Genomic DNA, 26819 nt, shown 5'->3' with positions numbered 1-26819 from the left:
CCCTGTGCATGGTGCTGGCTGCTGAATTTTAAGCTTGCACTGATGCCTAACTGAACTCCAAGTGTTCCAGAGACTCTCTAAGGACTCTGATGGGCATTGTCAGATAACAAGCAATACATTTACTAGGGCTGGTTTCCATAAAAAACAGAGAAAACACGTCCCTTTTAAAGGTACTTTTGTCAGTAAAAGAAGTGATATAATACATTTGTTTTGTTTTGTTTTTAATGTAATAACCTTTTAGATTAACATTTGCCCAGAAAGTAGAAGATTCAGATTTATTTCCTCAAGCTGATGAGGTTCAAAGTGGTGTTTCTTCCTTTGGAGGTGTTTATTTGCATTTCCTTGCAGAAGATTGTATTTGATGATTGTGTTTGAGCTTCTCACAGTAACTTTCATTGGAAATGGTGCACTATGTGGGCCAAGTGAGCAGCTCAAATGTCATTGCCCTGTATTGCCTCACATCACTGTTAGAAATGCTTTTTCAACAAAGATCTGCAGTCTGGTATTTGTCCTTATGGTCTGTCTAATGAAAAGAATAGCTTGTAAATTGTATTTAGTCTAGTTCTATTGAAAATACTAGATTGAAAGCAAGAAGAAAATAATTGATAAGGGGGCCTACAACTGCAAACTTAGTTTGCTACTAAAATCATAAAATGGAACAGTAAACAATTTTAAGGAAGCTGACAGTTTCTACATGTTTACCTTCTGTTCCACAAAGGCACTTGTCATTTGAGTTCATCCAATGTAATTAAAGCAGAAAAGGCTTTACATCTCTTAAGTTATCAGAGAAATGTGATTCGAAGTTATAGTTTAACCACTTACTGAAAAGTTTAAATCTCTTTTAGAGCTCTCATCTCAGGGTTGTTTTATGCCATGCCATGGAAAGACTAATAAATCTGACAAATTTTAATGGGAGGAGATTTTGCCAGATGGCATAATACATTATCCAAGTAGACCAGAGCATAAGGAAAAACAGGTTGTGATACTTGTTTCTTTTAGTACCAGTTCTGTAAGATCTAATACTCATTTCATTTGCACTCTTTTAAAAAGAATGGAAAACATTCAGGGAAATAGAAGTTGATACACTTACAGACAAATGTGAATTTGGGAACTGACACTTGATACTTTATGTGGTGAAAGATTTCCAAGACTTTGCTACTTGAGTATACAGTAATTAAACCTTCCTTTGCCAGCTTCTTAAGCCATATTTTTTGAAAATTTTCCATTTTAGGTTGGTGATTCCTCTCAAAGCACTGTTGTTCCTTTGACACAGGCTGTTTGTTTTCAACTGATGCTTGTCATCTGGAAAGCCATCCCTGTGTCTAATATAACAAAAGGGAATAGTTGTGCTCCTTTCTTCCATATGTTTCCAATTACCATGTACTGTGTGATAAAGTGCATGTGCTCTTTGTTTCTGTCCAGTACGCTGTTAGCCCTTCTGGGTTTCTACTAGTGAATAAATTACTTTGTGCTTTATTGAATTGAACAGCTGGAATCACACTTCAGTACTGGACTTCAGAGATATGCTGATCCTATATTTAAAAAGAAAATTACAATACCTACAGCTGCTTCTCAACGATCTCTCCATGACTTGCTTACCTGAGAGCCTTTTTTCAAAATGTTTGGGTTTTGGTTTTTTTTTAATTGGAATGCAGGATACTAGATTAACTTCCAAGTATGGAGTGGCTAACGAGCACAATATATTGCTTTCTATCATGCTCTTTCTTAAAGCGGGCATGCATGTGCTTATCAGAAATTGATTGTTATCTCTAGAGCCTGGAAATCTCCACCTACAAAATGTGGATAGCAGTCTGTAGCTTTCCTGCATTATGTGTCTCAGGACTACCAGAAGATACCATGGTATACAAGTGGAGAGATGAATCTTTATCTCCATTGACTTGTTGTCTCTGAACTGACCTGAGACCTCACTATTGTTTTATACTGCTTATTCTGTTGCCTTATAAACACATTTGATTCCTGTCCTTTGCATTTTATTTCAGTTTCAGTCCTGAGACTGAACGGCAACACAACCTCTTGAAAAATTTAATTCATGTGGAATCTGGTTGCTTTGCTTTGCAGATATAATGAAGCAAAACAATAGAGAATTGTAGCTGAAATTGTAAAAACCAAGGTTTGTTCTGGTGGAATGTGCTGGCTTTTATTAGGAAAAACTCTGAATATAGACTTTTTTTTTTTGGCCTTATGTTAATCCTCTAAATATGTCTGTTACTTTAGGGGTACCTTTGTTTGCCATACATGGCACTGCAGCAGCATCATCTCCTGTCAGATGTAGCAGTCCGCGGCTTTGTTGCAGGAGCCACCAATATCCTGTTCCGACAGCAGAAACATCTGAGTGATGCAATTGTGGAAGTATGAATCTTTGCATTTGAACTTCTTGAACTAGAGAGAGGGGTGGGGGGGAAAGCAGAAGTTGCATTTTAGGTATAGCTTTTAAGTTTCACATTCATGCCCAAATTTTGAATTGCTTTCCTATGAAATAAATTCTTAAATGCAGAAGTTTATTAAATTTGTATCATTTGTTACAATAGGATTAGATAAGCTGTGCAAAACTAATACTGTTTTTCTGTATATTCTTATATCCAATATTTGAATTTGCAGGGCACTTCTTAGATTTTTGTTTTGCGGCTGGTGTAATTTTACTTTTAATGTCATGGGCTTTTTTCATAACTTTGCAGTAAGGTAACCAACTTAATAAATTGAAGTGATAATCAAAGGAAAATACATGTGAGCACGAAACTTCCCCTGACAAATCCTGTCAAATAAGCAGCTTTTACTATGTGCCAGGAAGGTGATCAGATTCTGGTTGTATCAGAGCAGTATCTGAGCAGTATCTGACTTTCTGAGAACAGTTAATTCGTTAATTATTTGGCCATTTGTTTGTTCTTGATATTTTGGGGGACTGTAGGTTTAGATTTAAGTAGCAATGTATAGTAGTATATATAAGCAGTTTTATTTAGATAAACGTTTGCCCTTGGAATTATTTCAAACAGATAGAAGATGCTCACGTACAAATCCACGATCCAGAACTCCGTAAGATCCTGAACCCAACAACTGCTGACCTAAGATTTGCAGATTACTTGGTGAAGCATGTAACTGAGAACAGAGATGATGTTTTCCTTGATGGCACTGGATGGGAAGGAGGAGATGAGTGGATCAGGGCTCAGTTCAGTGCTTATCTTCATGCACTGCTTGCTGCTGTGCTGCAACCAGGTAGAACAGATACCTTGTCTAGGGCCTGAGATGAGGGTGGGTGTAATAGGCATTTGCTCTGTTGCGTTAAATGTGTGGCCTATCATTGGATATCCCTCTGCCTAACGTTTCATTTTAGGCTGCTTTTTCGGTTGTCCTTGGCCATCGTTGTTATTCCTTGACAAGCTTATTATTAATTCTTACTTCACAGCCTTGCAGGCACTTTCTTCTTTGACTGTCTCCTTCTCCTTGATTTAATTAAGCTTTCCTCATAAGTAGAAGTACCTGAAACCCCATATATGATGAGACTTTTACAAACTTGGATGTCTTACAAACCCTATTGCAACCTGAAGTTAATTTTGGGGAACTAATTGGATACAAGGAGACATGAAATTAAGTGGCTGTCTTCAGGAAGTTTTACTAGGCTGTTCCATCTCTTTTCCCTTCCTGCCATGGTCTTAAGTAGGGACTCCCATAAGTGAAAAGTGTCATTTAGAGGCTTTGTAAGCTTCTGTTTTCTGGAGCTCAACATTTTTTGTCTTAACTCAGAGGGAATTCTCTATGTTCCAGGCTTTTGTGCATGAATGTAACTAAAAAAATCACTGGTTTATTTGTGGAAAATATTTAGTTTGCCCAGCACTGACCCCGTCAACTTCATTCTCATCATGATTATTCTGTATTCAGATCGTGTTCTGTGGTATTTGTGAGATAACATGGGATTGAGAACTTGATTTTAAAGTCTGGAAGATGCTAAGTTCTTTATCTGACAACATTAACATTTTATGATTACCTGGTTGATAATGAAATGTCAGAGTTTTCTGGAAATTCATACTGCTTCACTGGCTGGCTCTAAAATTATTTCCTATACTCTTCTGTCTTTTAAAGGGGATGATGTTGTTATAAGTTTGTTCCACAGTAGTTCATCCTGCAGTTTTGGAGTGGATTTGGACTTTGCTAAATTTGAATGAGTAATAACATAGTACAGCAAAGCCCAGTGACCAAGACCAATGCAAGTGATGTTTTTGTTCTTAGTTGCTACGTGGCCATTCTCTCCCCTTTCCTGACTTTGCCTAGAGAATAAGTCAAGAGGCCTATGTTTAGATGACTTTTTTTTTCCAGTTCAGCTCTTTACTTAGAACTTTATAAATTAATTAAAAATAAGAAAAGGGTTTTTTTAAGCTTTTTTTCTTTTTTTTTTTTAACCCTCCTGGCTTTGTGTATTTGGGACACTTCAAAAATGTTTTATTTTTTTCATTTTAAAGTGCCCAGTTCTTAGTACTAGAGTTTTAATTGTCTTTGATTTGATAAGAGCCTGGAAAATTTTGATTTTTCTTTACAAGAAAAAAAGTAATTTGTCTTGTATTACATCTCTAATGAATTGCTGCAAATTCTCATCTTTATTTTAATTTATCAGACAATGAAAAGACTTTGTCAGACTTTGGAACAGCATTCGTAGCAGCCTGGAAAAATACCCACAACTACAGAGTATGGAATAGCAACAAGCATCCAGCTCTTGCGGAGGTAAATTCTAGGTAAGAAACCATTTTTATTTTAATTTTTTTTTTTTTTTTTAAGCATTTAACATGGAAAGCTCCTAGTATGTGTAGTCAGACACACCGTTCTGTAGAACTACAGCGTTCCCCTTGTTCCCGCTATAAAGCCCTGAGGGTGAAACTTTGGGGCCCTATTCTGTAAGTACAGAAGCCGAATATTTCTGTTCTTCAATACCTTACTCTAATTCTGGGCTATAGCTTTATGATGAAAAATATATCCAGAGCCAGGAGAAGTGAAACTTGTTCAAGTTGATTGTCGGCTGTCCCCAGCTATAGAAAGTTTGTCATTCCTCAGGAATTGTCCTCAGATGGTTCTGCTTTTTATTAATTGCTTCCAGGTGTCCAGGGAATAGCTGTGTCCAGGGTTGTCATTGATGGGGATAGAGGGGAGCTGGCTGTTTTATTGTTGCATCTTCTATACTTTGGATTGTTTTGTGTGTATTTTCACTCAAAGATTAGATGATGCCAGGCTTGGTAACGCTGTTGGCTGTGCATGTGTTTTGTTTAGCATGGATTAATACTGTACTGCACAGGGAGTTTTGTTTCCTTTTGCTTTGTCAGCTGCTGTAGTCTGAAGAAGGTTTTTCTTTAGACCTACAAAGCTCTTGTGGTCTACTTAAAGGATCTTTTTTCTTTTTTATTTGCTCTAGGAGGAACAAATGTGTTGCTAGAATGAGGTGCCTTTGTCTTAGTGTGAAAAGACCGTTAATACCTGATCTGTAAATAGAAGGCACCTTACAGGTAGTTCATGAGGAATCTAAGGTTGAATAGTCACTGGGACTTAGTCTTCTGTAAAGTGATATAGTAGTATATCTACAAAAGATGTTTGGTTTTTTTTTAAGCCACAGAGAGGAGTACAACTAATAATTGTGTGGTATGGATTCATTGTGAAAAAATAAATACTTAATGTTTTCTCGTGTTTTTCCTCCTCTTCTAGCCACCCATTCCAGGGACAGTACTCTGTATCAGATGTTAAGTTAAGATTGTCACAGTAAGTATATAGTACTTTGATTTGCTTTTTTTTTTAAAGTGTGGTCAAATATTAATAACTGTATAACTGTTGTTATGATGAACTAAACAAAATAATTATTTAAATTGGCCATGTAAATGAAACTATACTGAACGTTCTCTTGCAAAACATCACCACATCTAAAGATGGAACGTTTGCCTGAAATAGGGAAAAACAGTGCTAATGCACTATTTTGTGTTGGACTTTACGGCCCTGTTTTTTGCATTGCAATTATAATGTGTACTTATTTTTGAATTGTAAACTAAAGCTGTTAAAACTTTTATCGGTGTTTTTCTGTATGTTGACTTTAGGTCTCATTATTAGGAGGAAACAGCTTTTTTAAAATTAGCTGTTTTTTAATACAGCATTGTTCTAAAACTCTCGAAGTTCACTGCATATGTACTGAGACATGGTTCAGTATCTTCAGTTTAGAAGATTAAAATGAGCTTTACATTATCTCTTATTGCACCAAACTCAACTGAACTTTGAGTTGGTCTCAGGTCTTCCCTGTAGTATTCAAGTCTAAAACTCAGTGGTGCTTGTTATTCCCATAGCTGTTCAGCTCTAACTGAAGCCAGAATTCAGTCTTGGAGTTGCAGTTAACTATCTTGTCTTGCTAATGCACCAAGCAAAATAGGTTGTTTTCTCACTTAGCTATGTTGACCCTACAACATCAAACACTGGTTCTTTAAGATGCCTGTAAATCAGCAATACGTACATGGTGCTGATTCTGCACCTGCCTTGACTGTAGACCATTATTTTCAGTGCACTGTGAGTAGACTTAAAACACATGCTAACGGAATAGCTTGAGGAATAAAAAGGTTCAGACTTCAGTCTGCTGAATCTTTTCGTTGCTTTTGATGACCAATGACAGATTAAATTTCCATGATGGTGATTGAGAATGCAAATGAATCAAGATTTATCTCAAGGTAATTGCCTTCAATAAGGTGCATGCTGATAGCAGCTCTTACGATTAATTGATGGGTTTTGTAGAAAGACTTAATTTGAAAGATGTGGAGATGTCTATAATCTTTTACTTGCCTTATTTTTGTGTTTGAAAGGGGAGACACTAACTCTTTTGAGTAGCCTGAAACCAATGTAAAAGGACCAGTAGTTCTTAGTGTGTCTCTAATAACAAATATTTTTACAACAGTGCCTTTATTATCCAGATGTGACTTTGCTATCAGATACTCATCAAAATGACTTGCTTTTGCAAACTGAGCCTAAACTTGTTCTTGGTGTACTCTATTCTTTTTGCTTTTTGCATCTACACTAAAGATTTTGAAAGTGGGGAAAGAATGTGTCATGTTGTGTTAAGTTTTACATAAATGGGTTTGCAAAGCCTGAAATGTGAACTTGAATGTTACAATTTAAAACTAAATGAGATTATTTTCAAGTGATCACACTTGTGCAGTAGAAAGTACAAAAGCAATTTTGTACTTTCCTTTCCAAATGATGCTAGTGTCTGTCATCTTTTTGCATTTCTTTAATAAAAGCATGAGTATAAACTGTACTTGATCAAAAATTTAATCTTAGAGCAAGATACAAAGTAAACTTAGAAAAAAGAATAATGACTGATCAGTAACTTCCTGTTTTGTTTAAAGCTTATATATTAGGGCTAAAACTTCTCAAAACTACTGCAAATCTGACTTTGTAATTTAGAATATAAATGCATTTTGGTAAACATTTAGGAAAGGTATAAAGTGTGTTGTATAAGAATGAACCATTGGGCGTTTTGATTCCTGTCTTGCTAACAGCATCTTTTCTTCCTCTGAGAAGCTTGCCTAACTGATCTGTGTGGATAAGATGCGTGCAGGAATTACGGGCTTGATCATATAAAAAGCCTATATACATGTATGCTATATAAATTGCATATGTGTTGATATGTATTTTAACTAAGTATTTTATTTACACCTGGAAGTAATAAGAAGTCAGACAACTAACAGTCTTCAGTATATCTCGTTTAGCTCTGTGCAAAACAGTGAACGTGGAAAGAAGATTGGAAATGTGATGGTTTCTACTAGCCGAAATGTTGTACAAACCGGAAAAGCTGTAGGTAAGAAATTTATTTAAAACCAGCTTGCATCTAAGCCGTATCTTTTTTGAAGGAGCATCCTATATCTCAGTTACATTCAGTTTTAATCCAAGTGTACTTTATAACATACAAAACAGAGCAACATTTTCAGGGGTAAAGCTGCTGATTGAGGCCCTGTATATTGCATAATAGTGGAAAGAGAAACAGCTAGGCCAAAGAAATTAGTGTAAATTCCTTTCCCAGTGTGGGCTGGAGGTGAACATGGGAAGAGAGCTGTCCAGGGAAAACCTTTTATATAATCTGGAAATGCTTAAGACCGCAACATCACCTTCTGCATTGAGCTATTCTCATTTTTCTATCATTTTGGCTGCAACTATCCAGAGCTGGTTGAAATCAGAGGAAGACCTTGTGTCAGTTTCTGCAAGTTTTGCAATGGTCTGTAGTTTTCTGGAAAAGCACTTGTTGCATTTCAACAGTGGCAACATCACATTGTCATCTTGCAACATGTGATAATGTGAGTTCACCCATTGAAGAATCTGATGGCTGTTCTGCAGTAGCTTTGCCAAAAATTGTTTAGCTTCCTCTTCTGTTCCACTAGAGTCTTCCTGCTCTTTTTGCAGTTGTAGACTCTGGCAAGGAGCGCCTTTCAGCCCTAAGTCTAGCAAGCCTTCCAGGGCAAAGGACAACATAGGCTATTTCTGCTGAGCTACTATGTTCAAGTTCTTTGAATGTTTTCTGACATAGACTCTGGACTTGGATTTTAAATCCCAAATTGAACAACTGATTGTGGGATTTTTTTTTTTTTTTTTTTTTTAATCTTTGTAGTAGCTTAGTAATGATAACACTACACTATTGACCTTCTTTCTTTTGTTTTGTAATGCAGGCCAATCAGTTGGAGGAGCCTTCACAAGTGCAAAATCAGCTATGTCATCGTGGTTTTCCACTTTTACGCAGTCAACCCAAAGCCTCGGGGACTAAATGATGGTTTTGTACAATGCTGCTGAATATTTCAGGTGCAATGCTTTCTCTGAGCTGTAAAAAGACCGCTCCAAAACATAGGAGTGGAGATTAACTACCCAGGACCAGAACAAGTATATGTTGCTTGCAAGCAGATGTGGAATGTTATCATTCAGTTTCACTAGAACTATAGAAGAATGGTGAGTGTCTCCATACAATGGGATGGCATTTGCAGTATATTAGTTGTATTTAAAATGACTACTTTTCTTTAAAACTGAGCCTTTATAAAGACATTAGCAAACATGGCTTGTTGCAAGCCAAACGTGTTTGACTTTAGATTTGTATATTTTCTTGGATGTTGAAAATATTTATGTAAACTAGTTATATTTTTCAATCCAAATAGCCAAATGTTTGTGAATTCTTGTTAGAAATAAGTGGAGTATAAATACTGATTTCTCTTTCATGTTGGGTTTGAGAGCACCTCTGCAAACAGTATACGGTGGAAACCCTTAAAGGGTTTCATGCCAGGTGGAACCTTCTCGCTTTCACCTGCAAACTAAAATCGTCAGGGTGTAGACTAAGACTGTGGCTGACTTAAGGGTTTTTTTCCTTTCTCCTCTGTAGCCATGTACAGTTTTTTGCATTAATCTGTCTCTAGCTCTCTTTCTGTCCCCAAATCTGTGTGAGAGTTGCGAAATCAGTATTTTCTTGATGTTATGCAGTAGGCCTTCATAACTTTGCGTATATTTTGGCTGTGTTTTTACCCTGGGACGTGAATGGGATTCCAGTTGGAGAGATCTCCTCAGGAAAAGTATTACAAAACAATTCTCCCAAATTGGGATTGGATCATAGGCAGTTTTGTGAAGTCTTGCTATATTAGGATGTAATTACACCGTCAATGTAGTTACATACATATGAATACAAAGTTCTAAAACCACCTAAAACTAGCACAGTAGCAAACTCTGCGTGGCTTTTTTTTTTTTGCCAGTGAAGTTATGAAGACTCTTCCAAACAAAAATAGCTATATCGATTTTCTGTGTCGACTCAGGGAATGTTCTGTTTGGATAACTACTTTTTTCATACGGAAAGTAACACTAGAATTGAGGGAGCAACTGAAACGGCTCAGTTCGTATCCTTGTGTGAAGAAATATAGTAGCTATATGAAAAGATGTGGCATAATGCTGAATTTCATATGTAACATGCATGCGGTGTCTTCTGTATGCAAGCGTATTCCACTTCCTGTATTTTCTGATTCTGAGAGAGATTATTTCCTGGTTCTTGCAATGTGTGTGCCTCTATATGCCTTCTAACATCCCCACATGATAGCTGTTAACATTTTCTACATTACATTATCAAATGTTCCAACTTTCTGTAGTAAAAAGCTCTTAGTTTATTGCCTCATCAGTATCTGTCAGCATTTTGCCATGTTCTTTTCCGGGGCCAAGATTTCAATTCATGGTTATTTCTTCTATTCCTCAAATAAAATATAGCAGCTGTACAAGAGATAACAAGAAAGCTTGAATGTAATTTGTTTTAAGAAATGAAGTTCTAATTTCTTTAGATGCATTTGAAAAGCTAATAGAAAAGCCACACTTGTTTCACAAAGTTACTGTCCAACAACTTAGTTTTCAGTTTTATTGCTTCAAACAGCAAATCGAAAACACAGGATGTGGTTTAAAGCCTTCATTAATTTTTTTCCAGGACAAACTAGATAGAATGGCTGTGGAAAACCTGAGAGCATAGAGCTAGTTGGAGTAGTTTCATTTGAGAAGGGCAAAAAAGGCCCCTAAAGCTCTACTAATCTACTGCTTCTGACATACAAGTAAAATGTATCTGTAGAACTGCAACTATTGCTCCTGGTCTCTGTGTGTGTTTGTGTATTGCCTAAAACTGATACTCTTTTCTGGTTTATTCCACAACTCTGTAATAAACATTTATATCTTTTCAAAGACTAAGTAATACTTGATATGCAGGAAGAGCTCTGGTGAAATAAGACTAGGGCTGCATTTATTCATGATGAGTCTAGAGCTTTCTGATTCAGCACGCAGATAAGAAAATAATCTAAAATAATCACTTGCTTTTGTGAAATGGCTAACATATTATTTGCTGTCTGGAATTTAAGTGGTCAGGCTTCGTGTTGTAGTGAAGACTGAATAAAGGTGCATAAAGGATTTAAGCACCTATAAAACTAACTTCAGCAACTTAAGGCACACTAGGTAAATTTAGGCTTAGGAGCTCACAGTGGTGAGTTTTAGGAGCCAGGCAAGTGGTTGGTATTTACATGTACAAGGTATAGAAACAGGACCTTCAGGGATCCCTTTTCAATATCCCTGTCTTTGTCACCTCCTCGCTGGAGTTTCTTCTGTAGAATTCTCCTGTGCCCCAAATTTGTATAGCTGATTTATTAGCTCTCTGCATTCCCCTTACTCCCACAGATGCCCTCACTGGCCCAGGGATATTAGAAAAGCTGACTTTTTTTTTTTTTTTTCCCGGTAGATTGATCTGAGGAGAGGCAGAATGAGGTGTTCTCTGCAGTGCTAAGCTGATGCACAGCTGCTTGCTGCTTTATACAGGGACTCCGTTATGATACTTCACAGTATTTCTCTTACGGGCAAGAAGACCAGAGAGATCTTTCTCTGCAGTCTTTTTCCCACTGTCCCAGTTGTCTCTGTTGTGAAGCCAAACATACAACCTGTTTAAGAGTATTTTCCTTTCTTTACAAATGATAGAATAAGAAACTTGTATTCATTTTCAATCTTTTTAAGAACTGGCATCCTGCTAGCAAGTAGGACTGTGATTTAAACTCATACAGTGATTAAGACTCATGCAGTGGGTGGAGATGAAGTGATCTTCATAATATGTGGTCTTCATTAACATGTATATTTTCTCTTTGACATTTGCTTAAACTTACTTGTGGGCTGTAGGAAGGCATGCAGCCACTGAGGTTTGTCTGAGCTCATGTAGTCCTCTTCTTAATTTAATGGTTGTAACCTCTTTAGTTAAATCCAATGCAAATGCAAGTTATTTTCCTCCCCTCTGTTTTAAAATTTCCAGTGCAAGCATTATTACTTATTCGAAAGATTTAGGCAGTCAACTTCCATTTCAAAGACCCTGACATCCATTTCTGCACTGCAAGAAACACTGAGTCCTAAGTGAATTGGTGCCTCTAATGAGTCAACTGTGAAGCTATTGTTACGGCTCTGTCATGACGTATGTTGCAAAGGTATTTCTGGCTGTCAATGTGCAGCATGAACTGACTTACAGGTAATACAATAGCGCACCTCTCAACTTTCTGGCATCAAAGGCATTAACCTTTGCTTTTTCTATGTGCCAGCATTTGAGGAACTGCCTATTGAGCATAGATACGAGATACAAGTCCCAAAAACCCCTCAAGACTAAGTATTGTTGACCTAGTGTTTCATTTGACTAAAATATTCAGCATTTTTGATCAGTCATTTTCATGTCATAACCTTAATTGCTGTGCATATCTGACACCAGTTTCTTCAAATATCACAATGTAATTACCATTTTTAGATCAGTGTTCTAGTACGTTGCCCTTGTTTGACCTTGTACATCTGTCTTAAGCACCTTTGTAATTAAATTTAGAATTTTGCCTAAGCAAGCTTCTGATTTCCATAGAAATTATTACTAAGCAGAGAAACTAATGTGGCAGTATTTAATTGTAAAAGTGAAGGTGTGATTGCAGTTTTTAAACATAGAAACTGTTGCTTGATAATTGAACATACAAGTAATGTATTTGATTTTTCTTGTGCTGCTTGAAAAATAAATACATCCAGCCTGTTTAAAGCTCTGTCTGCTCAAAAAGCTGTATTATTTTAAGAAATTAATCCCACTGGAAGACATTTGCAGGCATCTGTGTTTGATATTGGTAGCTGCTTGTAATACACTAGCAGTCTTTTTGAAATTTGTCTTCCATTTAAACTGATTGTGGATGTTGCGTTTGCAAATTTAGGACAAGAGGATCCTCTAGTGTGACTTTTTATTCCCTTTTGGGTACTGCTCACTGTAAATTGATTAAAGTCTTCAGTAGGTCGCAGACCCCTCTTACATCAGCAAGAACTTTAGGTACAACTGTAAAATTCTAATCTAGATTTAGCTTCAAAATAGTACATAGTTAATGTGGATTGTGACACCTAGTCAAAACGGGGATGCTGAGTAAATTAATTGCTGCACATCCAGCTCTCTGCCATAGTGAGCTATTCACTAAAGGTTTATTTTAAAACTTTAAAACTTCTACTGTAACTGCCACTGTACCTAGCCGAGAATGATTTGGTAAATTACTGTTTCCAGTAGGAGGAAATATAACTGCCTTGAATAACATTCAGATGTGAATTACGTGTAGCTTATGGCTAGAAAACGGTTGCAATTCTCTAAAACTTGTTAAAGTTTTTCTGACTGTATGCAAATAGTTGTTCAAACACACTGAAAGATAAATTTACATCATGTTTATGCAGTGTAATTTTACTTTCTTGCACGTATTTAGTTTTCATTAAAAAGGGCAACTTGGAGAGAAGTCATTAAAGGCAGAAACAATACATTATTGTACTATGATTAAAGATGTATGACAAATTGCTTCATGGTGTTTTGAGTCTTTAATACTACAGTAGAGGAGAGACTGACTTAAAAAAGCAGGCACAGAGCTTTAGTTCTGTGATGTTTCTGGTCTTGACCCCATTCTTTATCAAATATTAGAAGTAGTGTTTGAATTTAAAAAAAAATGGAGATGGATCATTTCTATCAGTTAAATAGTGAACCTTACTCAGCTTACTTTATTCCCCATAAGTTGACGTATGTGCACAACATCTGTACACAGGTGGCTTAATCTTGGTTGTGATGGAACGTGGAAGTCTAGCTGTCTTGTTGAGTCCTCCTATATAGGTTCAAAATTGTTTAATCATACATTGCTCCTGTTGTAATACTATTTCAAAATCAACTGATAGAAAATAAGATTTTTTTTTTTGTTACTTCCCTGCCTGAATTTACTAATACTGAAAGCATAATTACTATTTGCCTCAATAGTAGCACAGAACACCTACAAAATCATCTCTTCTTGTTTTTATCTAGATCACCAAGAAAGTAGCAGTGCTTTCTACATCAGGTGAGCATAAAGAAAATCAAGTAAGAATGTGTAAACTGAAGGAAGAAGAGTTATCTAAAATGAAGGTAGTTGTAGGGTAAAAACAATATGGGGTATAACATCACTTGCATACTGTATGAAACAGATAGAAAATACTGAAGAAGCAAACTTAATTGGTCTGTTTTCTCTGAATTTGGAGACTATAACACACACAGAAACACAGTGGAGAATTTAAAAGTTCAGGCATACCAAAGAGTGGCAAAAAACAACACTGAGCTTAATGTATTGCCTAATACAACCTGTGGTTACTGACCTTTGCTGCTCCTAATAAATTGTGTGTATATGTGTTTTGACATGTGTAATGTTGTGCCAAAGAGCTGGCTGAAGTGTATTGTGGAACTTGTTTCTTAATTTTTTTTTTTCTCTTCAGTAAAAACATGCGCTCAAAGTTAAATCAGCTAGCCATACCTCTTGCACTTTCCAAATAAAAATTCAGCATCAAGATTTTGCTTAGCACATAATCTGAATAGACTTTAAGATCTGCATTATGTCACTAGCTTTTTAGTACTTTTTATTGTCCTGTTTACTGGCTCTTTGGTCATCTTAATGCAGTGGAGGTGCCTAAGAGTGCATGTATGTATTCAGTACCGTCTACTATTTTAAGAGATGAAGTCATGTAATGTTTCAGGTGACCACTCATACTTCAACACCTCAGTAATGGTGTATGTACAGTGCTTAAACCCTTTCTTTGCTGAAACAAAGGTATCTAGTGTCACAAGTGAGACCAGGACACAGAAGAGCTATGTGTTTTTAGAGCAGGAGGGGAGAACAGAGAGAGAGATACTTCTATTACTGTGTTTCACCTTCATGCTGTCCCGTCTTCTCCATTAGTCCTTTCTTCCACGTCAAAGTTTCTGCAACTCAGTACTGACCCAGGTCTTACTCTCACCTGCTGGTTCAGGCTGTTTACCAACCTCTTTCATACTGGAACTTGGGAGGTGTGTGAAGATGTGCAGATTTCATGCAGACTGCCTCCCGGCATCATGAGTGATCCCTGCATTTTATTCAGTCTGCTAGTACTCCTCCTCCAGGCTGTAAGCTCAATGAGTAAGAACTCTGCCTTGCTGAATGGTACTCATGATAAATGTTGTAGGAGGGAGATATTTAAAATAATTCTGGAGTGGAACTAAACAGAACTTCGTCTGGCTAATGTTAAGCATGAAGTGGAAAGAAACTGGTTTTAAGGGTGAGCCTACTTCAGAGTCTGCCTAAATTAAAGCTCCTTTCATGTAGGAATCCAGATCCAAAAAGAGAAGACAATTTGAAGGTAGCTGTAAATGGCAAACAGAGGAGGAAGAACACTAGCCTGCTAATAAGCTTAATGGTCTGCAGGTTTGTGCACAGGTGTTCCTTAGCTGTACTGCAATGTGGCAGGTGCTGGTGCATCTTAACAGAAGCATTGAGAAGTGAAATGAGAAATGCTGTGAAAAGCAGTGCTTCAAACCAGGCAGTGCTTCCAATCTTAAAAAAAAAAAGTTTAGAATTTTGTCAAATTATTTCCCCCCCCAAATTAACTATCCATCTGATCCTGTTCTCTGTAAAGCTTGACACAATTCACTACCCTAGATCTGACTCGTCCCCTTAGAACAAAAATTAAACTTGCAATTAGGTATGTATTTAAACAACTGTAAAAATGAGTGGATGCATCAAAAATTAGCAGAGGCCAGATTGCTTTTTATTACTTCAGGTAGGGGGAACTGAAAATATGTAGGACTAACCTGAAGTAGTTCTACCAGAAAAGAAGCAAACTGTTTGCAAATCTAGCAAAGCTTGAGGACATACAAAGTTGATTCATTGAAACTTGTATGTAAATGTACTTCAAAGCCAAGTACAGGTTGAATAGGCTAGTATTAGGCTGAAGCTTTGTAGTAAGATACTAGTTTAGAACTTTGTGAAGGCTTTAATCATGTTTGCTCTATTTATGAAATGAGAACTGCGTTTTTTTCAGCTGTTGTCTTTGTTCCCACAGAAGTCTTTCCCGAATTCTGCCACTAGTGACCATTTCCAGGCACATGACAATGCTTTGCCTGCACAGTTTCCTTCTCAAATTATGCAAGGAAAGAATTTAGTCTTGAGAATAGCATTTGCCAGCTGTGTCTTCCTTTGGGGTTGAATACTGACTGCAGCAAATAGTTGTGTAAGTAAGGGAACTAATAGTAAGTATGTCTTTAACAGAGTCACTAGAGAACTGTTCAACACTTGACTAGTCTTGTCTTTAAGTACTGTATTATTAATAATAAATTAATTTTAAATAAGGTACTGTATCATCTTAGACCATATAAAATACAAAAAATGCAGATAATATCTAGAAACAATATAAAAATAATATATTAAAAATGCAGACTAGCAGGAAGTCAGGTAGACCATCTGTATTTTAAAAGATGTTCCTAAATTGATAAAATCAAGGACAGTTCTTCCAGGTGTGAGGCAACTGTGACTTACAGTCTGGACAATGGAGTAAATAAATTTGCTCTTGATATTAAAGACTGAAAATAGGTCTCCCATCTTCTGAGCTTATGGAAAAGATTCCTCATTACCTCCTTAATGCCTGTTGTTCTTCACTTCCAGTAGAGCAGAATTTGTCCCATGATGGGAGAAATGCTGATTTACAAAAATCATAGTAAGGGATTCAAGTGCTATATAATCCTCAGTTTTACTTCAATATGTAATTTCCAGCTTTCTCTGAGAAGTACATGTCTCCAAGCTTTTCACAGCTTAATTATTTCAAGTTGCCTTCAATAAAATGCTTGCTAGAAGCGTGCATAGAGTGGGAGGGTGTCATAACTGTATCTACTTCAACCAGAAAGCACACTCAAACTCCGTTGGATTCAGTCTTTTTTAATAAATTAATGTCATTCAAAATACAGTGCCAGAACATGATGCAGCTGAACATGCTAGTAAGGTTTGTCATGAAGCACCTGTGTTCATGTTAGATTGGCGGTGCCCCACTACTGCTAGTGGTTCCTGGGATTAATGCCAGAGCAGCACTAGTCATCTGCTCTCCTGCACACAGGGCACAGGATATTCCTGAACAGTTTGCTCCCCCCGCCCCCCCCCAAAGTAAAAAACCTGATAGCTAAGGGATATCTATACACAATCACACTACAGTAATGCTTGTTATTAAATTAACAGAAAATAAAGACCTGGTTAATCCACACTAAAACTTTGTTTTACAATGGAAAAATACATCAGCAGCAGGAAGTAATATACATGAGCCAATGTTACTGTAATAGAGAATGTGGAGACATTTACTGATTAAAGCTCCACATAGACCCGCACTATGAGGGCTGACAATTTCTATTGCAAGCCCAGCAACTTAAGTCCACACCTGGTAAACTACCAGCTGCTCGGAAGACCTGTATTCTAAATAGACAGGTATAAGTTAGTGAAAATAGAATACATGCACCTAATAATACAGCTTGACTGAACCTGCAGTCATTTTGCCCTGCACGTTACCATACAATGGAAGATCTACCCTTCCTACCCCAGGTAGATCCATGGGATTTGTTTCTTTTTCTTTTAATGGCATTACTATACCAACATGGATATTAGTATTAAGTAAGTGCAGCACAGTCCTTTAATTAGGCCACACTGACAATTATAGAACTAGCACTTAAGTAGAATATCCAGAAGTAGTTCAAATATAACTGGAAGATACTTTCAAAAGAGTTGTTACATCATCCTAGAAACAGTAACTACTTTTTTTCTGAAGCTAATTTTCCTGAACCAAGACTTCATAGAACTAGAAATTAATTCTTCAGACATTAAGTCAGATGCTTAAGCTCATGATATACATATATGTTTCTCAATTATCAGATAATAGTATTTCAGATTATGGAAGCATATCTGCTCATTTCACTGATTCATACTGAATGGCGGCAAGTGTTAGGTAGGGCATAAAAATACAATTCATGAAAGACAGGTTTGATATTTCTGTTTCCAGACCTGTTCTTTCACAACCATTTATTTCAAGATAACTGAGCACAGAATCAGTTGTGCAGTCTAATTTGGGAGCTATACAGGTGGTAAAGTAACCATCTCCCCATCCAGCTCAAATTCATCAGCTCCATCTGGTGAGAAGAGATACGTTGGAGGCTTCCATGGGGACTCTTCAAGGCAAGATGGATACAGCTTTCCTACAGTGCACCGGAAGTCTTTCCCTAAGTCCCACAGCACACGTTCCGATATGTGCTGTCTTAGAAACCAGCGATCGAGTTCCAGGTCGTATTGATAGGTGGCATACTTCGCTCTCTCGTTCATGTGGGTTTCTCGTATAAAGACGCATAAAGAATTAGAGATGACGACGGCTCTAACACATGGGTCGGAATACCGCTTGGCAGGGATATTGGCTGCCATTCTCCATTCATTTTTATTCACATCATAGATTTCCACAGTTACGGAAGACCCATCTACAGTACTGCTTGGGAGTCTTATACCAGAATTGCTGGCAATATGCAGTCCTCCAATATAGAATATTTTATCACCAAAAGCAGCAGCTGAAGCAAAACATCTACTTGTTTGTCGCATAGCCATTTCTACCCAAGCATCTGACCTGGGAAAATAACAGTACATCAAGTTGTGTGCCATTACATAAATGCAGTTGTGAACTGCTACTGCTGTGCTCCATTGCCACGCACAAGGCAAGGGGCTTACCATGGTCCACTCATCTTTCTCAGTATCGTATCTCTCCACAGTTCTCCTGTTGAGTTCTCCACCAACGCTATCTCCTCCAATTGCATAGATGTATCCTTCACAGCAGACCAGGGATGGCTTTATACGAACAAAGAGCATCGGTGTCTTTGGAAACCAAGTGTTTTGCTGTGCATCAAACCAGTAAAAGCAATTCACAGTTCTGAAGGCAGCCTGGAGTTTGCTGCTTTTACTGTGATTGGTTTTTGTGTTTTTCAGAGGAACTTGCCCACCTGCTATATAGATGTCATTGTCAGGAGTTACAAGCGTCCCAACCTTATGCAAGTCAGCAGGAGGGTTGCAGAGTTTGTAAACTTTTTCTGCCTGGGGGCTATAACAGACAGAAGAATACAGACTACCAGGGTTTTCAGCAGCAGCTTCAATGAATATCATCATCTCCTCTTTTGTCATACCAAGTCTGGGCTTGAAAAACTTGGGCATCGATTTGTACAGTCCTTGCACCACCACTGATTTGTCATTAGGTGGTAAACCTTGAAACCAGGCTCTCTGTGTTACTTCTGAAAGTGCATCAATTCGGATTTGGCTAAGAACAGAGGACAAATACTGCGATCGTGATTCTGTGTTGTACTCCAGCCATAACATAGCAGCTTCACGAACTGTCTCCTCCTTTTCCACATTTAAATTGTCACTGCTTAAAATATCTATCAGTAGATCATGTGACAGTTGCATGAAAGCCTCCTGGTGGTACACAGCTGTGAACTTGTGCTCTACCATTCTTTTAGCACTCTGTTTTAACTCTTCACAGCTGAAGAGATCAGCAAAACTTAATAGACGCACACAATTTTCTGCGTTAATTTTTTTGATTAAGTATTCTCTACACCGTTGTAACACATCATCTACCTGTAATGCAAAGAAACACACTAAGTATTACTGCATATACAGTCTATTCCTTCACATACCAGCAGCAGGTAAAAGTACCTGCATTTAGTGTTGAACACCAGAGTTTAGGCCTGGAATACTATCTATACACAAAAATACAGCAGTGACTTACTCAACCGATTCATACAGATCAAGTACATCACATGATTATGTCTGCTTGAGAAATTAATTATCTAAACATTAGAAGTGCACTGTTTTACTTCCACCCTCCATAGGGTCCATAAAGCAAAGAGGGATGGGTACATAAAACATACCTGGCAAGCAACTGTTGTTGCATACTGAGCAACATACTGAGCAAACTGAACAAGAGTATTTTGAAATGACTAAACAGAAAAGCCTATTTGACAAGATAAAGAAAAAAAATGGTTCAGAGATTAGAAGCAGTTATTTCATACTCAAAATAAAACATTCCTACCTGTAAGAAGCAGGCAGTTTCATAAAGCTGTTCTACCGTGCTGTCACTTATTGCCAAGTTACCCGTGTATGCATAAGTTATGATAATTTGTAAAGTGGCTGCATCCACATTCCTCAGGTGTACATGTGTTTGTTTACTTTCACTCAGCCCACTCATGAACATGGCTCTGAAGAGAAACAGACATATTAAGACAAGAACCAAGAGTAAGTACAGTAATCCTAAAGTCACTTATCACCCGTAAACCTTCAGCGATTACACTCCAAAAGGTGACCAGTCTTTTTGGTAGCCTGTTTACAGGTATTTAGTATTTACCTTAGGCTACCATCTAGTATTTAAGATAAAGCACTTGTACAGAATATTCAAGAATTACCATCGGTGTCTTCTGTAGAAATATTTTATATTTATGCAAACTCTTTTGTCTTAATCAGAAGAGAACTCTAATGATTTTAGAGTTTTAATGACAAAATTTAAAACCTTTTTTATGTCAGGTGATGATAAGAGGGAAGAATATCCTCCAGAAAATACTGTTTAAACGTATACAGATAGATTTTAGATTCTAAAACAAAAGCAGCAGATTTATGCAATAGACTGAGCTAAGTCACATCAAAAAGCATGCTCCTCTGGGAGGAGGAGAAAGTTAGCTCAGAAAAAAAAGCAAGCACTAGCACTCCATGAAGTATTTCTTATATACCATTCATAATAATATGCAGTAAACTTCAAGTTTGTAGACAAAAATCAATGATAGAAAAAAGTATCAGACTTGGTCTGAAAAAAAAACCAAAACACATAAGTATTTCCGTTACATCTTCCTGAAAAAGTAGAAAAGCAATTTAATGGGGAACATTGATTTTAAGAGCTTTGGTATTTATGGCTGTATTGAAAATTCAGCTCTAGGCTCTTTGTATTTATTTGGGGCTTTTTAGGAAACCAGATATGAGACAAGTTAGAAGGGATGGTGGGTGCACCCTACAGTCCTGCCTCCAGCTGGAGAGGTGAGGACGACATGGAGATACATGCCCTAAGTAAAGCCATTCCAAGAAGCATCTGATACAAAGACAGTGCCCCACCACCATTCCCTCCTGCCCCATCCCCATCTCTCTGTCTTCTAAGCTCCTTAACTCAGGGCAACTTGCATTTTAGGAGGGATAAATGCGGCCACGCATTTATAAATGCGGAGGGATAATGAGCGGCCACGTGAGTACCCACTTGCCATGCAGCTTTGTAGAGGTAAGCAAGACAGTACGAGTGCCAGCAGAGACTCCTCTTCATAGAAAGGAAGAGGTAGCTGTGAGAGAATCTGGCTCTAGTGCATGCTTACGCACTGCTGAGCGGCCTGTGCTGGAGCCTGGCTGCTGCAGCACAGCGTTCAAGCACAAAGATGGAAGGTAAGGTGGCTGCAGTCATACACAATGGCTGGATCACACTAAGAGATGCTTTTCTATTCTTCCCCCTCTCCCCACAGCCTCCTTCAGGGCTATCAATTTTTCATAATAAAGCTAAATTTAGGAAGCTGAGCATCTTGTTGTAAAACAAAGTAGAGAAGAAAAACAGAACATGACAAAACCACAAGCTTGATACTTCTTTTAACCAGTGCCAAAACCTCATTCCATAAATAATAAACAAACACATATGAATAAGAGATCTGACTGCATATTTCAATGCAGCACACTGCGTGGACTTGTGACAGCTTTCCAACCTTATGATTAGCCACCCACATTAAATCTGGCCACATTTCCAGTGGCTGTTATTTTATAGACTGTTGGAACTATGTCATCTGCAGAAGGCCAACAGCAATAATCATTATCTAGTATCACACAATACTTATTGCTAAAAATTGTACCAGACTCATCTGAGATGAAAAAATTAACACAAAAACCAGCAGCAACAAAAACTTATGTGAAAGTAATAAATTAATCCTTGAATAGTTTCCTGCATTAGAAGTTATTCTCTATATTCTATACAAGAAAGCTGACAAAACGCACAAAACATTTTAGAAGTGTTCTGTATAGTGAGCCCATCTCAACAAGAAAACAGAATTGGCAAATCTTCCCTTGATTAAACGGGAAAGAAAAGTTATAATCCCTCCGCAATGCATCAGGAAGGTAAAACATGCATGGATGACACAAAGACTAGTTTCAAGCTTCAAAATTCCTTCCAGACAGGCAGATTAGTTACATGTGTTGCCAACAAAAAATGATTAATCACTGCAGAAAATTAATGGTGCTTCATCTTCTAGGACTTATTATGAAGGTATCTGCAAAAAGTAGTAGCACTCGACATATCTTATTAATAAAAACTTTTCAAAAGACAAAAAACAGGACACCTGGGAAGCAGGAGCTACTGAATTAAAAACTGCAACAGCATCTCAGTGGGGGAAGAAAAAAAAAACATCACCAAAAACAAACAAAAAACCCACCCACACAAAAAACCCTGTTGCATTGTAGCAAGACTCTCAGGCAAGAGAAGAGTTCCTGGCTTCTTCCCTGAGCAGAGAAAACCAAATGATTCAGAAAACGAAGCCGTGAACTTGCACAGCAATCCCTACTTTTAGCAGAGGTTTCTGCTAAGAAACTACAGCTAATAAGCATGACAATGGAACTCCCATAGCCAAGTCTCAATAATCCCTTGTTACCTTATCTTGGAAATAAAAAAAGAATAAATATTTAAAGATTAAGTATGAAGAATAAGAAATTTACTAATTATTCAGACTCGATTAACTCCCTAAAGAAAACGAATCATCACAAGTGTGATTTCTGCCCCCCACTTACTGTAAAAACTACAGTACCTATTCAGAGTAAGTCACAAGATGCTGAAAAATTTATTTTACTCTTTTGGTGTTGGCAAGTAATGATATTTAGGTTTTTTACTTACTTCACTGATCTTTAAAACTCTCTGCAACACATTAATTGTTAATCAATTAAGTAATATTACACTCAAAAACAGGTATCATAGATTTTCTAGAATTAACAGATCCTGCTTTGAATACTTACCTGAAATACGAGCTGCACGTTGCAAGAACCATCTTATGGCAGGGAAATTCAGTGCCCTCAACAATCAACACTATGTCAGTTAGCAACTGCTGTTCATAAAAGAATTTTAACTGCTCCAGCAAGGATACAGCATACTCAGTATTTATCTGCCTCTCGTCCTGGGTAGACATGACTGTATTCCATTAATATTTCCAGGCCCAGAGAGAAAAGTCAAGATCTTTTCGCCAGAGAAAGGTCAGTTGAATGTTTCTGAAGTAACCAGGGAAGAAACAGCAGGAGGTCTGTAGCCTTCAGAAGTGATACTGATAAAAAAAGGCAGTGTTATCTTGGACTGCTGAATCGATGTTTCAGCCTTTGACCTACTATTAGGTCATCATGCTTTGAGTTGATGTCACAATCTGTTCGGAGACTTTCAAGAGTGTCTGCAGAGCTCCTGTTGAGATCTATGATGCAGCAAATGAATGAGCAAAAGTGAAGTCTGAGGTAGATTTCGTGGTAACATCTCGTGATCAGTGGCTGCACTTGAGTGACTAAAAACAGGAAAATAAAATTAATTTACAGATTAGCGCTTTTTCAAAAACCTTTCATAGTTACTCCTTAAAAGTAATTGTCTAACAAACTTATTTCTCAATTAGTACTTAATTACTTGCACAAAAATTCTTGTTGAGAAAAGAATTAAACAACAAAAGTATCAAAATGAAAAGCAGAAGAGTTTGTATATTAATTCTCACCAAGACCTAGACTCATGAATTAAGATAATCTGTTTCGTCAATACAACTTCTACGGCTGGAGAGTTAAAACGAGGTTCAGTGAGACTTTATTCCTCTTCCAAGAACTACCCAGTTTTCCCACTGAGTACACCTGTGCATTTCCTTCAACCATTGATAAGATAGCCACATTTTTTTCATTTCCATATTAAACAGCTACTTTTTCTGCTTCTGTGTGTTTGTCTACTTAAAGCTTATCAATACCAGGACACTAAAAATATAAATGCAGTTTCTTCAACATTCCATCATTTTCCAACTAAACTCTCAACATCATCATCAACCCATTTATTTCACCTTTGGCATTCTACTAGAGAACAAGCAGAACCAGAGCTAAGGATTAAAAAAACCTAACCACCTATATTCCCAAGGCTTATTTGATTCATCATCTCTGTGCAGAAGGGCTTCACCTATTAACACTTCACATTCCATTTTTTTCCTTCTGAGTCATTTCCATATTGCCAGGTAAGCATGACTGCAGCAGACAGGAGAAAGAAAAATAAGGAGATAATAGGAGCAAAGGGATGCTGGAATAGCAGGGGTCAAAACATTTGGAGTCGTTATAAAGCAATGACCACAGGCTAACAAAGTCTGTTTTCTTGTTTGGACATTTCTCCTCCTCTTAAAAACGGGGTCAGGTTTTATCTTATCTTCCATGTGAACACAGAAACCTAATTAAGAATGGGATAGTTGTGACAGTAAAATCACCATCATAAAGGACACCGAGTACCACATCTATCAAATACTTCCAGATTTAATCTTGTACTGTTCTTTCGCATACCAAAATCAAGGAATAACCAGAGACATGTTTGTTTAAGGTCTAAGACATCACTATCATTATAGTTCATGATGAACAGTGTATACCTTACTTGAAATTACATACTTTGAATTCCGTACAAAAATGCACAATTTAGTGTAAGATGAAGGCTGTAGAAATACCCGCCAGCCATATCAAAGATCTGCTATTTCAACAGAGCCCTGTCTGTAATACAATTCAGACAGCTGTCTTTTAACATTCACTCACTTGAAACAGATATGCTTAATTAATGCCAATTTAGTGTCACTGATCTTCTTCAGTGAAGAAATATAAACAAACAGGAATCTCAAACTCTTAGTTTTCACTGGTTGTTTAACTGGAAAACAGTCGAAATAGTCAAACCCAATGTTCAGTTTGTTTAGGTGAAGCGAGTTAATTAAGAAAAAGAAAAGGTGTTTACATTTGGGGGAGGAAGAAGGAGACTACTATCTGCTATAATAACAGATATTTGCATAAGTCTTGACTTCAGACCTTCAAGTTTCAGGTGCAGTTAACCACTGAAGTCACTAAACCGTAAATATATCAAGGATATACAAAGATACTGCTCAGCTAAAGCAGTGACCTCCTGCTTCAAGTCACAGCTTCTTTTCACCAAATTAGTATGCGTCCTATCTCTGCACCACTGACCATTATCCTGGTTATCTGGTAACAGCTTAACATGCAACCTAATCCGTTGACAGATTTTGCGCTGAACTTTAAATGGCTACAGAGACGCGCAGACTTCCTAAGTGTGTTAGGCCCACCGAAATAAAGAGCTTGTGGCTCTACTGGTATCCCGGGTCTCTCTACAGCATTGTTTTTCCTGGCTTAGGAGTAAAGTTTCAAGAACAATACAAACCGGTGGATTAAGCTCTGTTTGGGCAGACCATCAGTAGTACTAAGCTTTAGCAAAAGAAGTCACACATAACTTCCTATTCTGATGTGATTTTAAAGAACATAAATCTTCAGAAACAGGGAAAAAGAGTGAAACTAATATGCACTGTTTTAGTCATTAGGTAACAGAACCCGTCAAGGATGCCATGGAGAAATTGATATACACCTGCTAGTAAGATTAAAGACATTTTTGGCAGCATGCGGCTGACAGTCGATAACTGAAAAAGCAGACCTGTTCAAGAAGACGAGTTGAAACTGTGAAATTAATTACTATAAATAGCTGGAACATTTGAGTATGATCCTCGGTAGCAGAAAAGATTGAGGAGATGACAGGAGTCTTGTTGCAGAACATTTATGTGATGTGAACCACCTTTGAACTGTAAATTTACAAAGCTGGAGTCCTTGGTTTACAGCTGATCTGAAACCATCTTACTTTCGTGATGTGCTCCAGGGAGGTGCACATGGTAGGAACATGCTATGTACATGATGCCTGTTTTCCACATCCATACTGTGTTTTGCTGCCAATGTAACCACTTGCTGAAGAACAAAATTTTGTATTTGTCACAAAGTCAGGAGTTGCATCCTACTCCCTTGTAATGGAACCATACTAAATACTCCTCAGGAGAACAATAAATACATCAAGGATCTCTAAATTTCTGGTCTAAAATTACTATAATTTATATTGTCATTTGCCCAAGAGAAGCGAATCTGTTCAAAACATTAGGATAAGTGTTGTAGGAACATCATTTTGTGCCTCAAAAGTCATCCAAGACTACCTACCTCTCTCACACCTCTCTGAAGAGTTCAAGACAATTTTAAAGGAAATACTCTCCTCACTTTAGAGGCTGAAAAACTGAGGCACTGGAATAAGGATCAGCTTGTCCAAAGCCACATGCTTGCCAAAGGAGAACTGTAATCTCCTCAGTCCCAACCTAACATCTCTCTCACTGTGCTGTGCTTACTTGGCATACAGCTCTTAGATCTCAGCTAACTGAAAAACTATGAACTTGAAAAGATGTCTACGGATACACTACAGTCTCCTGTAGTTCTCATAACTACACAGTAGTGAACATTTCTGATTTATGGATGAAAAGAACTCTGGCTGAAGTTAGCTTAATATCCTGAACTGAAATTGATAGAATAAAAATAACCCTTGAATACAAGTTCTATGAGTAAGACTTTCCCCTTCAACGATGTCACTGGAACGACCGTTTTGTTCTGGGTAACTTCTTGGAAGTCAGCTATCTAAAACAGGACTGGTAGGTAGCTGCTGGAAGGCCACAGCAGTCCTGAATTGCAAACTAAACCAAATTATTACCGGCTGATCCAAAGTAACTCCCTATCAAGCTGGAGAGCAACATTAAAAACAAACCCTCTTATCAACCTGTTACTTAAGTAATTATTTCTTTTAGCTTAAGTAATTTTAATGAGGTGGCTTTTAACACTTGT

General features: G+C 37.4%; 2 protein-coding genes across 2 annotated transcripts in view; one reads left to right on the top strand and one right to left on the bottom strand.

Annotated features, from left to right (window-relative positions):
* Window positions 1–9284, top strand: part of AVL9 (AVL9 homolog (S. cerevisiase)) — a gene marked incomplete at its 5' end in the record, with an annotated part of 22338 nt that extends 13054 nt beyond the window's left edge. Inside the window, 6 exon segments of the mRNA XM_009581334.1 lie at window positions 2236–2370; window positions 3012–3231; window positions 4625–4742; window positions 5701–5754; window positions 7740–7828; window positions 8691–9284. Coding sequence (XP_009579629.1) covers window positions 2236–2370; window positions 3012–3231; window positions 4625–4742; window positions 5701–5754; window positions 7740–7828; window positions 8691–8785 — 711 coding nt within the window.
* A 7460-nt stretch (window positions 9285–16744) lies between these two features.
* Window positions 16745–23086, bottom strand: KBTBD2 (kelch repeat and BTB (POZ) domain containing 2). The gene is made up of 3 exons (XM_009581333.1): window positions 22917–23086; window positions 19927–20092; window positions 16745–19472 (listed from the first exon to the last, which is right to left on the bottom strand). The coding sequence occupies exons 1-3, from the start codon at window positions 23084–23086 to the stop codon at window positions 17937–17939; spliced, it is 1872 nt and encodes a 623-aa protein (XP_009579628.1). The 3' UTR covers window positions 16745–17936.
* Window positions 23087–26819: the final 3733 nt, after the last annotated feature.

The sequence above is a fragment of the Fulmarus glacialis genome, unplaced genomic scaffold (genome assembly GCF_000690835.1).
Source record: "Fulmarus glacialis isolate BGI_N327 unplaced genomic scaffold, ASM69083v1 scaffold41877, whole genome shotgun sequence".
NCBI classification, from domain to species: Eukaryota; Metazoa; Chordata; class Aves; order Procellariiformes; family Procellariidae; genus Fulmarus; species Fulmarus glacialis.
The sequence above is the reverse complement of the archived record's forward strand: the minus strand, read 5'-3'. Positions and strand labels throughout refer to the sequence as shown.

What these genes read in the sequence shown, in the direction of transcription:
- KBTBD2 (XM_009581333.1), bottom strand. Translation starts at nt 23,086, where the DNA reads ATGTCTACCCAGGACGAGAGGCAGATAAATACTGAGTATGCTGTATCC. An exon ending in ACGTGCAGCTCGTATTTCAG is followed by an intron (nt 20,093 to 22,916) that starts GTAAGTATTCAA and finishes GTTTCTCTTCAG; the next exon opens with AGCCATGTTCATGAGTGGGC. An exon ending in AAACTGCCTGCTTCTTACAG is followed by an intron (nt 19,473 to 19,926) that starts GTAGGAATGTTT and finishes TTTGCATTACAG; the next exon opens with GTAGATGATGTGTTACAACG.